Raw genomic sequence first — 13,639 nt, 5'->3', positions numbered from 1 at the left:
TGTGCGTCGTCATCGAGGGAGCTGCAGGGTCTGTGAAGATGTGCTGGGATGCTTCAGCACAGAGGACAAGAAGCATTGCTTTGGGCCGGCGTCAATGTCGACCTGTGTCGAAGGAGCCACAGGGGCTTGCGAGGACTTGCACTGTGATGCATCGGTGCAGGGGGCCGTGTCAAGCGGCGCCACGCTGCATCAAGGTGCGTAGAGTTGCATCAAAGAAGCCTGTTATGTTTCTGTGGCTTTAACAGGGAGCTAGCTGTCTGACCCTTGTGGATTTCCTGGAGTCCTGGGTCCACACAAGTAGGCTAGACTCAGCAGGGCATCTTACAGCAGCAGAAGAGTCCTGGTGCAGAAACAGCAGGCGTTGGTCAGCAAAGCAGTCCTTAGTCAACAGGGCAGACTTAATAGCTGGGCAGTCCTTCATGGCAGAGTCACCGGTACAGAAGTGATCTGAAGAGTTGGGACTGATGGTCCCCTGTTTATACATAGTGCCTTCTTTGACGTGGGCTAGGTTTCTGGAGTTTCCCCTATATAGGTGGCTGGAAATAACTGCCTCCCTGCCCTGGTCCCATTCTGTATGGGGGCACAATAGGCTAGTGTGAAGTCTTTTGTGTGAGCCAGTGCCTTTGACGTGCAAGTGTGCAGGTGATAGCTCTGCGCTCCTGTCAAGTTAGAGATGACCCATCTTGCCAAAACCCAGACCTCCTTTGTGATACTGTCTAAGAGGAATACACAGAGACCAACTGCACCTAGTGATGTGACCCAGGAACAGGCGCAAATAGGACGGAAAATGTAAACTATCTAAAAGTAGTTTTTAAAAAATGTTTACTTAAAATCAGACTTTATCGTTTAAGAGGATTTCAAATTACAATTTCTCGGATGCCAAACATGACTTCCTACCTGTTTCCAGTCAACAGTTAGCACTTATTAAATGGGATAAGGTAACCCAATGTTAACCTATGGGAGAGGTAGACCTCACTGAATTGAAAAACAAATGTAGGAGTTTCTCACTATCAGGACACGTAAAACTTAAAAGTACATGTCTCACTTTTTAAAATTGTAATGCACCCTGTCCTATGGGTTGTTTAGGGCCTACCTCAAGGGGGACCTATAAGCAATATAAAGGAAGTTTTAGACTTGGCAAGGGGGTTAATTCGTCAAGTCTAATTCGCAGTTTAAAACTGCAATGGCAGGCCTGAGGCATGGTTTAAGGGGCAGTTTCAGTGGGTGGCACAATAAGTGCTGAAGGCCCATCAGCAGCATTTAATTTACTAGCCCTGGTACTTGGTATATCACTTTAAGTGAATTAAACGTGCCAATCTGGTGTAAACCAATCTTTCCATGTTTTACATTGAGCACAAGCACTTTAGCACCGGTTAGGCTTACAAAAACAAATTCAGCAAAATAGGAGGGATGAAAACCGCCTTAAGGCTGACTGGGCAAACATGTACTGATACTTGTACTTAGTAATTAATAATATTTTCAACAAGGGAGATCCATGGATCACTGGAGATCTGAGGTAATAACTACAACAAAAAACACACTGGTCCCTAGAAACAATATTTTAGATGGAGAGAACCAAATGGAGAATAAAATGTATTTAAAAGAGTTTATGAAAGCATCTTTAAGACACATAGCAGCATAATGAATATTGGTGCAAACTAAATGTGCTCAGTGTTTTTTTTTATAGAAGTCGATGGCTTGAATCAGCCCAAAAAGCTTTTTTGAGAACTTATTGTCCCGAAAGGACTCCATGCTGTCAAAATATCTGTAAATTATGTACATAAATTACTATATTTTGAATTCCTCAACCAGACATGTATCACACCAGTTAAACTAAAGCATAAAGATCCAGATCTTGCTTCCACTTGTACTTGTAAGATATTTTGGATTGTTAACACTAACTGAGCATCATTGAAATGTATGAGTTCTGCCTCCCAGATAGCCCAAATTGTGTGAGGCTTGGGATTAAACAGAATGGAATACAATTTGCACAACAAGTGGTCTCGGGGATCTAATGACTGTCAGGCTTATGGAGTTGGAAATATTGCAGCAATTTAGCAGAGGAGGCATCGTCGCTCTTCGACTTCACCTCGTCCGTCGGCCGATGTGATGAGGGATGCGCGTGGTGCCCCTCCCGTGGCTCCGCGACGGTGCCCGATGAGCCTACTATGAGCTTCCCTTCCTTCCCGGGACCTGGAGTGACCCCTGCCCAGCTTCGCTAGTTTCACATAGCGATGCATGCCATCTTTGGGCAGCCCAACTCTGCCGGTACGCCTCCGGGCCCCGCAGACTCGGCTGGGGACCCTGGAACTTCAATGGCGGCGGCTCCGGCCCTCGGCACCGCAGGGCCCTCTTGGATCCAGGTTTGGATCCGGATTGGTGCCAGCCAACCTTGTGACACCACCCCCGGCGCCGATTCCTCCGGCACCACGTCCCCAACCAGCATATGCTGTGTCCCCAGCCGACGCCAATCCCAGCCGCCTCCTCGAGGTGGACACGTAGCCTCACCGGTGTCGACCCACACCGGATCCGGCGCTGAGGGGAATTTTGTGCCCCTGTTCTACCCTGGCTCTTTGAGGCCAGATTGGCAGCCAGATGAGAGTGAGGAGGGGTCTGTAGACTCCTTAACAGACCAGTTAGTTTAAGAACCGGACTGGAGAGAGGAACTGAGAGAAGCCAGTGGTCTGGATACCTCACCAGACCTTGGCATGTTGTCTCCTCCTACCGTGGCTACGGAGGAGGGAGCGTCGTACGCAGTGGTGTTGCGTAGGGCAGCCAAGGCTCTTAACCTCGAGCTACCATGGTGGCAGTCAGGACAAACCTCCTGACAGAGGTGCTTCAACCGGCAGCCAGCTCTTCGGAGCCCCTTCTGCCGTTTAATGAAGCCCTAACAGACATCCTTTTGGGCACCTGGTCCAGGCCCAACACAGGGGCTCCTGTGGATAGGATGATTGCCTGACGCCTCCGCCCGGCCCCGGGTGACCCCACTTTCCTCTCCCTACATCCCACCCATGAGAGCTTGGTGGTCCAAGCCTCCACCTCCAAGGGCGCATTCCCTACCGCTCCACCTGATAGGAAATCCAAAAAGCTGGACCTTCTTGGGAAGATGATGTTTTCTTCCTCCAGCTTGGGACTGCAGTCGGTAAACATTGCATGTCTGTTGGGCTGTTACACCCACTCCGTGTTGGGACACGGTTGCGCAAGTGCTGCCTCAGTGCCTGGAGGAGGCCCGGGCCCTACTCTCTCAGGCAGTTGCTGTAGGGAGAGACGCAGTGAAGTTTACCATCCGCTGTGGGCTGGATACTGCTGACTAGCTAGGCAGGACGATTTCCGCGTCGGTATCCCTTCGACGCTACGCCTGGTTGAGGTCAACTGGTTTTTCAGGGGATGTCCAATCCACTCTTAAGGACATGTCTTTGATGGCCGTCGCCTATTCGGCTACAAGGCAGACAATGCGCTGGAGCGCTTTAAGCACTCTCGAGCTACGGCCAGGTCCTTGGGACTCTCCACCACCCACCCTGCGCAGTCTGCCTTTCGCCCCTTTTGTGGCTATGTAAGGGGTGCCCCGCCATGTCCCACCCAGAGCCACAGGCCGGCGCAAGCTGTTCAGCCCCTGCGTGGCTGGGGACGTGGCAACCACTGCTGTGGTTCTGAGGGCCAGCGGGCAGGCCAGTCCACCACAGCCCCCTCTGCAGCAGCCTCCAAACCTTCCTAGTCCTACCTTTCAGGGCCACCAAACGCCAGTGGGTAGCAGGATTCGCCATCACCTCCCCCACTGGCGTACCACCACGTCGGACAGGTGGGTTTTGCAAATCGTCCGGAGCTGCAACTCCCTCCCCTTCAAGACTACCCCTCCCGCCATGCCGCCCCAGTACCATCGCATGTCGGGAGAACTGGCCCTTCTCCAACGGGAAGTTTCGGTACTCTTGGCCAAGGGAGCCATCGAGTGAGTTCCTGTCCCAGAAGTACGTTGTGGTTGCTATTCCCACTACTTTCTGATGCCCAAGAAGGACAAAGGCCTGCGTCCTATCTTGGATCTCAGAAACATCAACTGCTTCCTCCAGAAGGAGAAGTTGTAAATGTTGACGCTAGCTCAGATCCTGTCTGCCCTAGACCCTGGATGGTAGCGTTGGACTTCCATGACGCTTATTTCCACATCTCAATCCTGCCGGCCCACTGGCGTTACCTGCGGTTCACGGTAGGCCACGAGCACTTTCAGTTTACTGTGCTCCCCTTTGGCCTTACAAGCGCCCCTCAGGTTTTAACGTAAGTGATGGTGGTGGTCGCAGCTCATCTGTGCAGATCAGGGGTTCCAGTCCTATCTCGACGACTGGCTGTTGAAAGCAGGCTCGCCTCAGGCTGTTGTCTCCCACCTCCAGACTACAGCCGACCTCCTGCATTCGCTGGGGTTTTCCATCAATGTGCCGAAATCACACCTGGCTCCCTCTCAGAAGCTCCTCTTCATCGGAGCAGTTCTGGACACAATGCCGTTTGGGGTTTATCCTCCCGAACAGTGAGTCTGGGATATTCGGGCTATGATTACGATCTTTCAGCCTCTATCCCGGGTTTTGGTCAGGATGACCGTCCGGCTACTAGGCCTGATGGCCTCCTGCATCCTGCTGGTGGGTCATGCCAGATAGCATATGTGGGCTCTGCAGTGGGTCCTGAAGTTCCAGTGAGCACAACATCAGGGGAACCTGTCCGATTGCGTCCAGATCTCGGAGGGCACTGCACACAAATTGCAGTGGTGGCTGACGTACCAGGATTGGGTGGACGGCAGATCCCTCTCCCTTCCTCAACCAGAGTTCAAGTGGTGACCGATGCATCTCTTCTGGGATGGGGCAGCACATGTGGGAAGCAGAGATCAGAGGCCTCTGGTCTCCGGTGGAGTCCGAACTTGACATCAACTTTCTGGAGCTTCGGGCGATTCGTCTTGCACTAAAGGCATTCCTTCTCTCTGTCTGGGGAAGAGTAGTGCATGTGTTCATGGACAACACCACCGCCATGTGGTACTGCAACAAATAGGGCAGGGTGGGGTCGTGGAGCCTATGTTAGGAGGCTCTCCGCCTCCGGACATTGCTGGAACATCAGGGCATATCCCTGTTGGTTCAACACCTGGCAGGTTCCCTGAACGCGAGGGTGGACAAACTCAGCCGCAGGTGCATGATGGATCACGATTGGCGTCTTCACTCGGAGGTGGTGCAAGGCCTATTCAGCAGTGGTGAGAACCTTGGTTAGATCTATTCACCACCAAAGAGAACGCGCAATGTCAGCAGTTGGGCGCGCTGGAATTTCCAAGGCAGCACTCACATGAGTGGACGACATGTTTAGGGTTGTCAATATAAAATACACAGATATCGCTTTTTGGGTACACATTAAATATTTCCTACAGTACTTGCTGGTCTATGCATCTCCATTTCCACAGTGGGTGGCACACAGGGCTCCCCTCGATATGTATTCCAGTGAGACCATTTCTTATCTCACTTCTTGGGACACCCCCGCGGCTTAAAAACCGCAGTCTCTGCCAACATACATCTATCTATTTCTTTGGCCCACACGGTGGTAAGTGGTGGGTTCACCCCCCCCCAGCCTCTAGCTATCTCCTGTTTCACCAGTGTGTACCCCAGGGTCGTGAATTGTTCCACCTCCGTGAGGTCAGTCACCTCCCACACATTCAACAGTCCCAGTTGTGGCGTCAGCATTACTTCCTTTCCTAAAGCTGTACTCATGTGGTCTGAGGCTTCCTCCCAGAGGGCCTGTATCTTTGGGCAGACGCACCGGGTGTGATAGAATGTGGCCTGCTGCCCACATCCCCTCACACAGCGGTCGTCGGGTCTAGTCCCTATTCTAGCCAAGAGTGTTCCTGAGATGTATGATCGGTGAAGGATCCTAAGCTGGATCAGTCGAAATCTCTGAGTAATAGCCGCCTCTCGCGGGGACATTAGTGCAGTCTGCCAGTCCTCGTCGTCTATGGGACCAATGTCAACCTGCCACCGCTCCCTAAGCCTCGGAAAGGTGTCCGGCAGGTTATTACTCAATTTCTTGTAGGTGAGGGATATTGCCTTGGAGGTGAGGGGCCCGTCTAGCAAACGGTCTACCTGAGATGGCGACTCTGGTATATTTTTGAGGGATGAAGCCCTGTCTTTAAGGTTTTATACACAGAGGAATTATTTCTGAGGTGCCCTGGAGCCGAGTGTTACCTTCACACTCTAGGCCATTTTGGTGATGCCAAAATGCTTCGGATTGTTAAATTAAGTGCTAAAATATGTTTTCATGTCGTTGATTAAAAGATATCCTTTCCGTCTCATTGTTGCAACAGCAATTTAAATATATTTATCAGCAAAAACACTTATGTATAAATAGGTAAAATAGTTCCCGAAGCTGCATATTTTCTACATACATTGACTTTAACGGTGAAAAGCTTATATTACTGTCCGTTTTGGTGGTGTATTCACGGAGCTGTGTCTGGGAGGTAGGTGGGGCATAGGGTCTTGGGCTGCAATATTGCGGTGTGTCTCAAGCGACATACCCGATTCTTCTTTAAAGACACAAAAGCTTATGATACCTTCGTATGGCTGACTAGGAACTACTTTCATCTCTTGAGTGTCACCAATGATAGTTGTGCTTGAGCATTTGAAGCTGTGCTTTGGTATATTTTGGATGGTTGCATTTGGCCATTCATGAGTGCCATTGAGACGTTTAGGTGTTACAGTATATTTTGACTCTGCGTGGGTACATGATTGCTATGCCTGCTATACATCAAGATGGTACCATTTTTATGGGTGGGCGGAATGTGCGTGGTCGCGCTACGCAAAGCTCTGCGAAACGGTAAAAAAATCTCCGCAGGCACGCAAAAATTCCCCAAACACGTAGAATTGCTTGTTTGCAATGCTTTTTTCCTGTTCGCGAACGCTGTTTGCGTTCTTGGGGGAAATATCTTGCAAACACGCATTTTGAAAGCGCGAACAAGCAAAAAATTCCGCGAAGCCGCACATCGTGGAAGTTTTGGCAATTTCGCATTCTCCGCGGAACGCAAAATTACCCAAATTACGAAATTTACCACCCAGGCCTAATTTGCATATCATGGCAATAACCTAGTTGTCATGTGGCTGATAACTAAAAGCTAATCTGCTATTTACACATTGCAAAATAATTACTTTGGCGCTTAAGTAATCTACATTAACTAAGGTGATACCTTGATCTGCAGTGTGCAACAAACAATGAAGAAATGGATGAAATGCTAGAATTAGTCTCAGCTACTGACCTTTGCTCAGGCCGCATCCCAGTCTATCGTTTTTTCACCAACCATTCACCTCAGATTAGATGCAGCCAAATGCAAATCAGCCTTGGACCTGCTCAAATAACAACAGTTCATCCTGAACTGCCAAGTCGGGTCCTCTCCAAATTAGAACACTAGCAACCAAAGGCTCAGTCTGGAATGAGGCCTAAGTGATCGCCAGTGGCTGAGATTAATTCAAGCATTCCTTCCTCTCCTTGTTGTTTTTGATCTGCAGTGTATCACCTTGATATTCCAGGGTATCAACCATTCAATGGCTGCCGTTATTACAATACGTGATATCACTTAATGAAAAATAAACTGCAATGTTATTTAGGGCAAAGAATACTTGATCACACATCCTTTGACGTCACTAGGTTCAGAGGTCATGCTACTCATAATAATGTTAGTTCTACAACATCTCTTTTAATTCTATATTTATCACTTGCATATTCTGAAGTTCTATTTCTTACTTGATGGAAGACTTTTAAGCGATTAGCTGTAGTTTCTAACACCTCCGATGGAACTAATTTTGTATTTCTTCTATTTGGTCTACAGTGTAAAATGATGATGACAAATGTTGCTCAAAAGGAATCTGCTTCAGTTATGTTTTCCTTATTCTGGGCAGTGCAAGGGAGCCTACTTTCATGGTGCTACTTGCAACTTAAAACGAGTGAATCCACTAACCAGCATCTGGCCAGAGAAATTCTTGTAAAATGTAAGTGCTACAGGTAAACAGTTCACTTTTAGAGAATTATTTGTATTTTTGCATATTTCTCTATGGAAACGTCATTACACATGTTTTGTGATCTTTAAGTGAATATTTTAAATGTAGCATTGTTTGAATTTTCAAAAATTTTTAATATTCTATCTTTTGGGCTCTTGGAGGAAAATAACAAACACTGGAGTAAATACAGAAGGTACTAATGTTACGAAAAGGTAAACACAACTAATGAATAATTGTCAAGCCTACTGGCTCTAGAGAATAATCAGATTAAATTAGCAGGAGAAAAGCACTCAAGAAGTCTTGTGGTCAAACAACCCAGAAGAAACCACATTTGTTCCCGCCCTTGCTAAAGTTACTGTCTGCAGCGCAGTGAATGACATTACTGGATATTCAGGCTTTATTTCTGAGCTGCTTTTCTTCCCTTATGGTTGAGGCTTTCCCCATCGTTCACAGTGCTCCTTTAAACAGTCAACCCTTTGACAACATAAACATCAGCAGTTCTTTGTCATGGAAGATGTAATTTCCATCATCATCGGGGCCTTATTTGTTGATCTCTACATTTCCATAGTTGCGTACAAAGATTGCTCCCTTGCCATCAGGAATATTGTTGATATTGAAAGCATAATCCTAGTTTAGTAACAGAATGCCTAGGGCTGAGCATTCTAGAAAGTCCACTGAAAGAGGGGATAACAGAACCGAGAACCCTGGAAGAGGTATCTTTACTTGTATTACCGTTGCATACAAATACATAAATTAGATGGGGACGAGGAAAGAGAAGAAGGTATAGGTAAAGTAAATCAAATGAGAATAAAAGGGACAGAAAATATAAAGGAAAGCATAGCCTGGGAGTTCTAAAGATATCAATGAAACATTATCATGATTCAATTCTGCATGAAAAGCTCTGTTATAAGAGGGCATGGGTTTTTCAGTAGGTGTAGCACCTAGGTCAAACAATTTAGTAGAAGATCATATGTTGCTTTGTAGGCACTTAAAAAGCAATTGTTGGAAATTTGCAAGCATTATTCTTACTGTTTACTGGTCTACTTTGTGAATTTCTTGTTCTTCCCCATCAAGCCATAGCAGATTTGATTAAAGGGAACAAATGTAAAGATACAGCTAGTGCTTTTTAACCCTTGAGTCCATGGTACTGGTGTCAGCCTTCAATCTGTGAGTAATAGTTGTCCTCTGACATTCTTATGGGAATTCATACTATTCTTCTGAGCCCTTCAGCTTTGCAGCCCACTGGTATGCAACATCACTGGTTTTAAGTTTCGAGCCCTCAGGTTGTACCTCATTATGCCAGATAATGAGAGAAGACATTTTACCCTTATTTTACAGCACACAATGGCACTGAGAGAAGCAGCAAGAGTGTTAGGACAGTGAGGTTTCCACTACACACCAGTGACAAAGCCAGTATCCCAAGATGCAATCCTCACTCCTGCATACCCACCCAAGGTGGCAGTAAGTTATATAACTTCCCTGACTTTAACACACAGCTAGAGGGAAGGAAACTTGGAACTGAGAGTGAGGACATACAACCATCTATAGAGCATTCACTACAGAAGCACAAAGTACACACTGCACAAACATTCTCGGGAACGGACCACAAACGAACTTCCTGTACAACATATATATTGGTTGAAGCCAAGGGTGATGAGTCCTACCTCCCTTTATTAGCCCTCATCTTTTGGGGTAACTCATCACTGCACCTTTAAACTCCAAACAGTGCCAAAGATTTGAATGGTAGTTCTGATAGTCTCACCCTTCGAGCCCTCCTTGTTTTGCAACATTTTACTTATATTAATGAGTCCCCAATCTCAGTGGCATTCACCAGAAGGCTGTTCCTACTTATCTTGATGAGATCATCCTGATTTAGCAGAATTACAGTATCAAGCCGGCATCAATGAAAAGAAGGTCTTCTGTGGAGGATAACTAAACAACAACAATTTGAGGCAAGTTAATAAAAGGAATCTGTTGTAATTCTAAGAAGCTTCATTGACCCACACAGAAGAGGCAGTACCAAGCAGATTCTGATAGTCTGTGTTGGACTTTGATGTAAGCTGATAATACTGGACATTCATTGTTGTAATTCAACAGTTAGATAGCTGGAAAGAGGTGTGAAGTAAAACCTTATTGCAGGATAGACACCATGCAGTTTTCATCTCAAGACAAGATAATTCTTCGAATAAAATGTTCTTTTAGAAACGTGTAGCTAAGCTGTTACACTACTTGACACTTTGCAGGGCAATAGATGAAACACCAGGCACAGAGGGCTGTGGTGGTCTTAAAGAGAGAGCATACAATTTGGGTAACATTAATAAATAATATTTCAACGCACTTCGTATCACTCTCCTGAGAGAGCCTCAAAGGTGCTATTGTTTATTTTTCTCCTGTTCCACTTTCTCAGTTTCTGCACACCCTGTTTGAACTCACAATTGGTGGTTCCATAGATTAAGGATTGGGGGTCCCTGCAGGGGTCATTATTGTGATGCATATTCTCTTACACTTGCTTGTCCATCTTACTGGGAATAAAAGTTGGTACAGAATCTTTGAATTTCCTGAAATACTGCAGTACTAATGGTAATTTTATTGTACCTACAGTACTTGTTCTTGGTAATCTTCCTTGTATTCATGGATTTCCCACTCATCTTCAGAATGCTTTCATGGTGCTGTGGTCTCCTGTCTGCTTTAAAAAACGACATAATTTAATTTACAGTGGAGTTCTGCTCTGTGGGATTGTTTTTACTAAGAGCAAAACAATCTTAAAAGGACAGTATTTTTGCACAGTCCATAGCTGCATGCTTTAAAGGTTCCTTTGAAAATAATGTTCCAGGCCACTGGGGGGAGAGTGGATGTTTTCTGTTATTTGCAGGTATGGGGTAGTTATCGGTCCTACAGAATTACTGTTAAAGTTAAGTTATTGAGTTAAGTTACTGTTAATGAGTTTTTTTTATTGAACCGTTCTGACGGGCCTCATCAGAGTATAACGTATTGTCATGCATTCTTTCATAGAGAGTAATTAGTGTGGATAACTGGTTCTAACATTGTAGTTCACTGCTGTGATGTTGCTAGCCTGTTCTGAATATTCTTAGACCTCAACATCAGCACTATGAGCTAAACAATACTCCAAAATTGAAGTTTTAAAGTGCAAGATGTTGCTGTTTGTTGGGTGAAGAGTTGGAAGACTTGGTGCAGATTTTTAGTTTCTCCAGTATTAACTATTTCATAAATTCACATGCTTGAATCATTTCCCATCGTCAAAGTGGGAGTCCCACAGCACTATAATAAAACCATGTGTACCACTACAATAGACAGAATGACATAAACCATATGCTCTATAGCCTATATTTCCTTTTTAAAAAGGACCAAACTATAAACTTTAGCCAATCAGGGGCCAGCACCCACTAGAACACTCCATAGAGAGGCTAAGGCCCTCAGATGTTCTACCGCACATCGTGTGTAGGGAGTACCTTATGAGCTTTGCTCAAATTTCTTTCTCTAAAATGTTTTTCTAAGCAATTGACGTACAAGAAGAATGATTTCTTTCAATATCTGCATATCTTGACAGAACATCATGTCCCAACTTCCTAAACAAGCATTGGTAATGCATCGGTTTTGCCTATGTGATGAATAATAAAATACAAATATTAAAATAATGAAAAGCCAGGACAGAGAGGGGGCGGGATATAAGCCCCTTTTAATTTTATATTAAAAACAGTAGATTTCACAAGCACAGCGCAAGAGCTATGCATGTGAAACCTAACGGATCAAGTCTGGTGCTGCCCATTATCTGCATATAATCCCTGCTCTAAGTTTGGAGCTTTGGAGCATGGTGGTTTTAAGACTGCCAGTACTAAAACAGTTTCAGAACAAAATGGAGAGAAAGGGATTCTCACAATGGGTGACCATTGGAGGGGGTTACTCCCAGTCCCCTAATCAATATAATATCAAACAAAAATAGGGAGTACTCCCAATCGACAGAAGACTGTCTATAGAGTATTGGCACGTGGAGCAAATGAAGAAATAATCTTTCTTAAGAAGACCTCTCACTCACCAACCTGGTTGGTGACATGCTTCATCATCGAGGTCCCACCCAGATAGCCGAGTGCCATCCGGGTGTGCTGCGACACCTGACTACAGTGGAGCTGGTTTATTTAGGGATGAAGGTGAATAGTGAATTTGGATAAAAATTGGCCAGATTTAACCCAATTAAAAATAATTTTATTCCAGGGTAATTTGGACAATAGTTAAAAAGTAGTGAAGATACCAAAAAAGGTTAAATTGACCTATGGTATCTAATAATACACAAAAGAAAGTGAAAAAAATGTTGAAGGTCTACATGTTTCAACCATCAGTTGCTATTGCTTTGGTTTTCGTCAGGACCATAAAACGTGACCTGGGTGGTGCACACTCGCTAAGGTGTGCCCTGCCCTAGATCCGTGATTGAAACCTAACCCGCTACTCACGGTTGGTTAAAGAGAACCCACGTGTAACTAAAATATAGTGGTGGGTAAAAACACAACCTCACTCAATGCGGTGGGCGTGCCGCTAAAACGAAGTGACTATCCAGAACGCTTAGCCTAGTGGAAATCTTAAAAAGTGAAATAAATCAACGTTCGAAATTGAAAGAGGGAGAGGCCAAGTGCGCTTACTTAGAGAGCGGTGTTTGCGCACCTCATGGGAGACGAGATCACACAATTTGTAATTTCTAAATCTAGATAGAGAAAATAAACAAACACAGTAGTCACATATACTCTGAGCGGTGTCCAGCGAGCTAGGGAAGCCCCTGTGTTACCATCGTACTCACTCAGGAATACAAAACTGCCTGCGTTTCTGCCTAGTTGTGATCAGTCAAGTCCCCGGTGGAATAGCAGAGACACGGTCGGAGCCTCTCTTACAAGACGGTATTTCCGGGTCACGCGGGGAGACGCTGGCGTGCAGGCCATGTGATCTACGTGAGTGCGCATTGGCAGGGGAAGTGGAATAATAAAGTTAAACTGACTCCTTCTATGATAACAAAGGGGGTTAACTTCTGCGTTACGACATTTAACTCCTTAGGAAGAAATACGAAGGGTAAAATGACAATAAAGCTGTTCACTAGCACGTTGGAAATACCTTCGTTCTATGGCTCAACACTTAAAAGGTCTAGGAGTGCTGCCCAATCTTGTCAACATTAACATTAACCTACTCTAAATAGATACTCGCTATGAAGGATAAGGTTTTGAATCAAAGCTGGCGTGCAGGCCATGTGGTATACGTCAGCACGTAATGACAAGGAAGTGGTGAAATAAAGTTTAACTCGTTCCTTCCACGATAACAGGAGGAGTAACCTCTACATAACGAAAATAAAACTTCTATGAAAGCTGTAAATAATTTGTTCAATGGCATGCTCAAAATACCTTCGTTTAAATGGCTCAACACTTTAATGATCAAGAAGTGCTGCCCAATTATATCACCATTTCACCCACTCTAAATAGATTCTGGCCATGATGAATAAGGTCTGGAACAGAATGGTATGGAACAGCCAGATTATTTACAACAAATGAATCAGGACAATGAAGAGATAAGTCAATGTAACCATGTGGAGAGTACATACTCATCTAGTCAGTACTGTATTCCAAGGAATATTATCATTC

General features: G+C 45.3%; 1 protein-coding gene across 2 annotated transcripts in view; it reads left to right on the top strand.

Moving 5' to 3' along the window:
* The window catches only part of ZZEF1 (zinc finger ZZ-type and EF-hand domain containing 1), a 1,433,434-nt gene that overhangs the window by 416,041 nt on the left and 1,003,754 nt on the right, over positions 1-13,639 (top strand). For both annotated transcript variants that reach the window (XM_085649580.1, XM_085649579.1), the window contains one exon: positions 7,835-7,994. In XM_085649580.1, the coding sequence (XP_085505706.1) occupies positions 7,835-7,994 (160 nt within the window). The remainder of the gene's footprint in view (positions 1-7,834; positions 7,995-13,639) is intronic.

This window comes from Triturus cristatus, chromosome 3_2 (assembly GCF_964204655.1).
Source record: "Triturus cristatus chromosome 3_2, aTriCri1.1, whole genome shotgun sequence".
Classification (NCBI taxonomy): Eukaryota; Metazoa; Chordata; class Amphibia; order Caudata; family Salamandridae; genus Triturus; species Triturus cristatus.
This window is presented reverse-complemented; position numbering and strand designations above follow the sequence as displayed.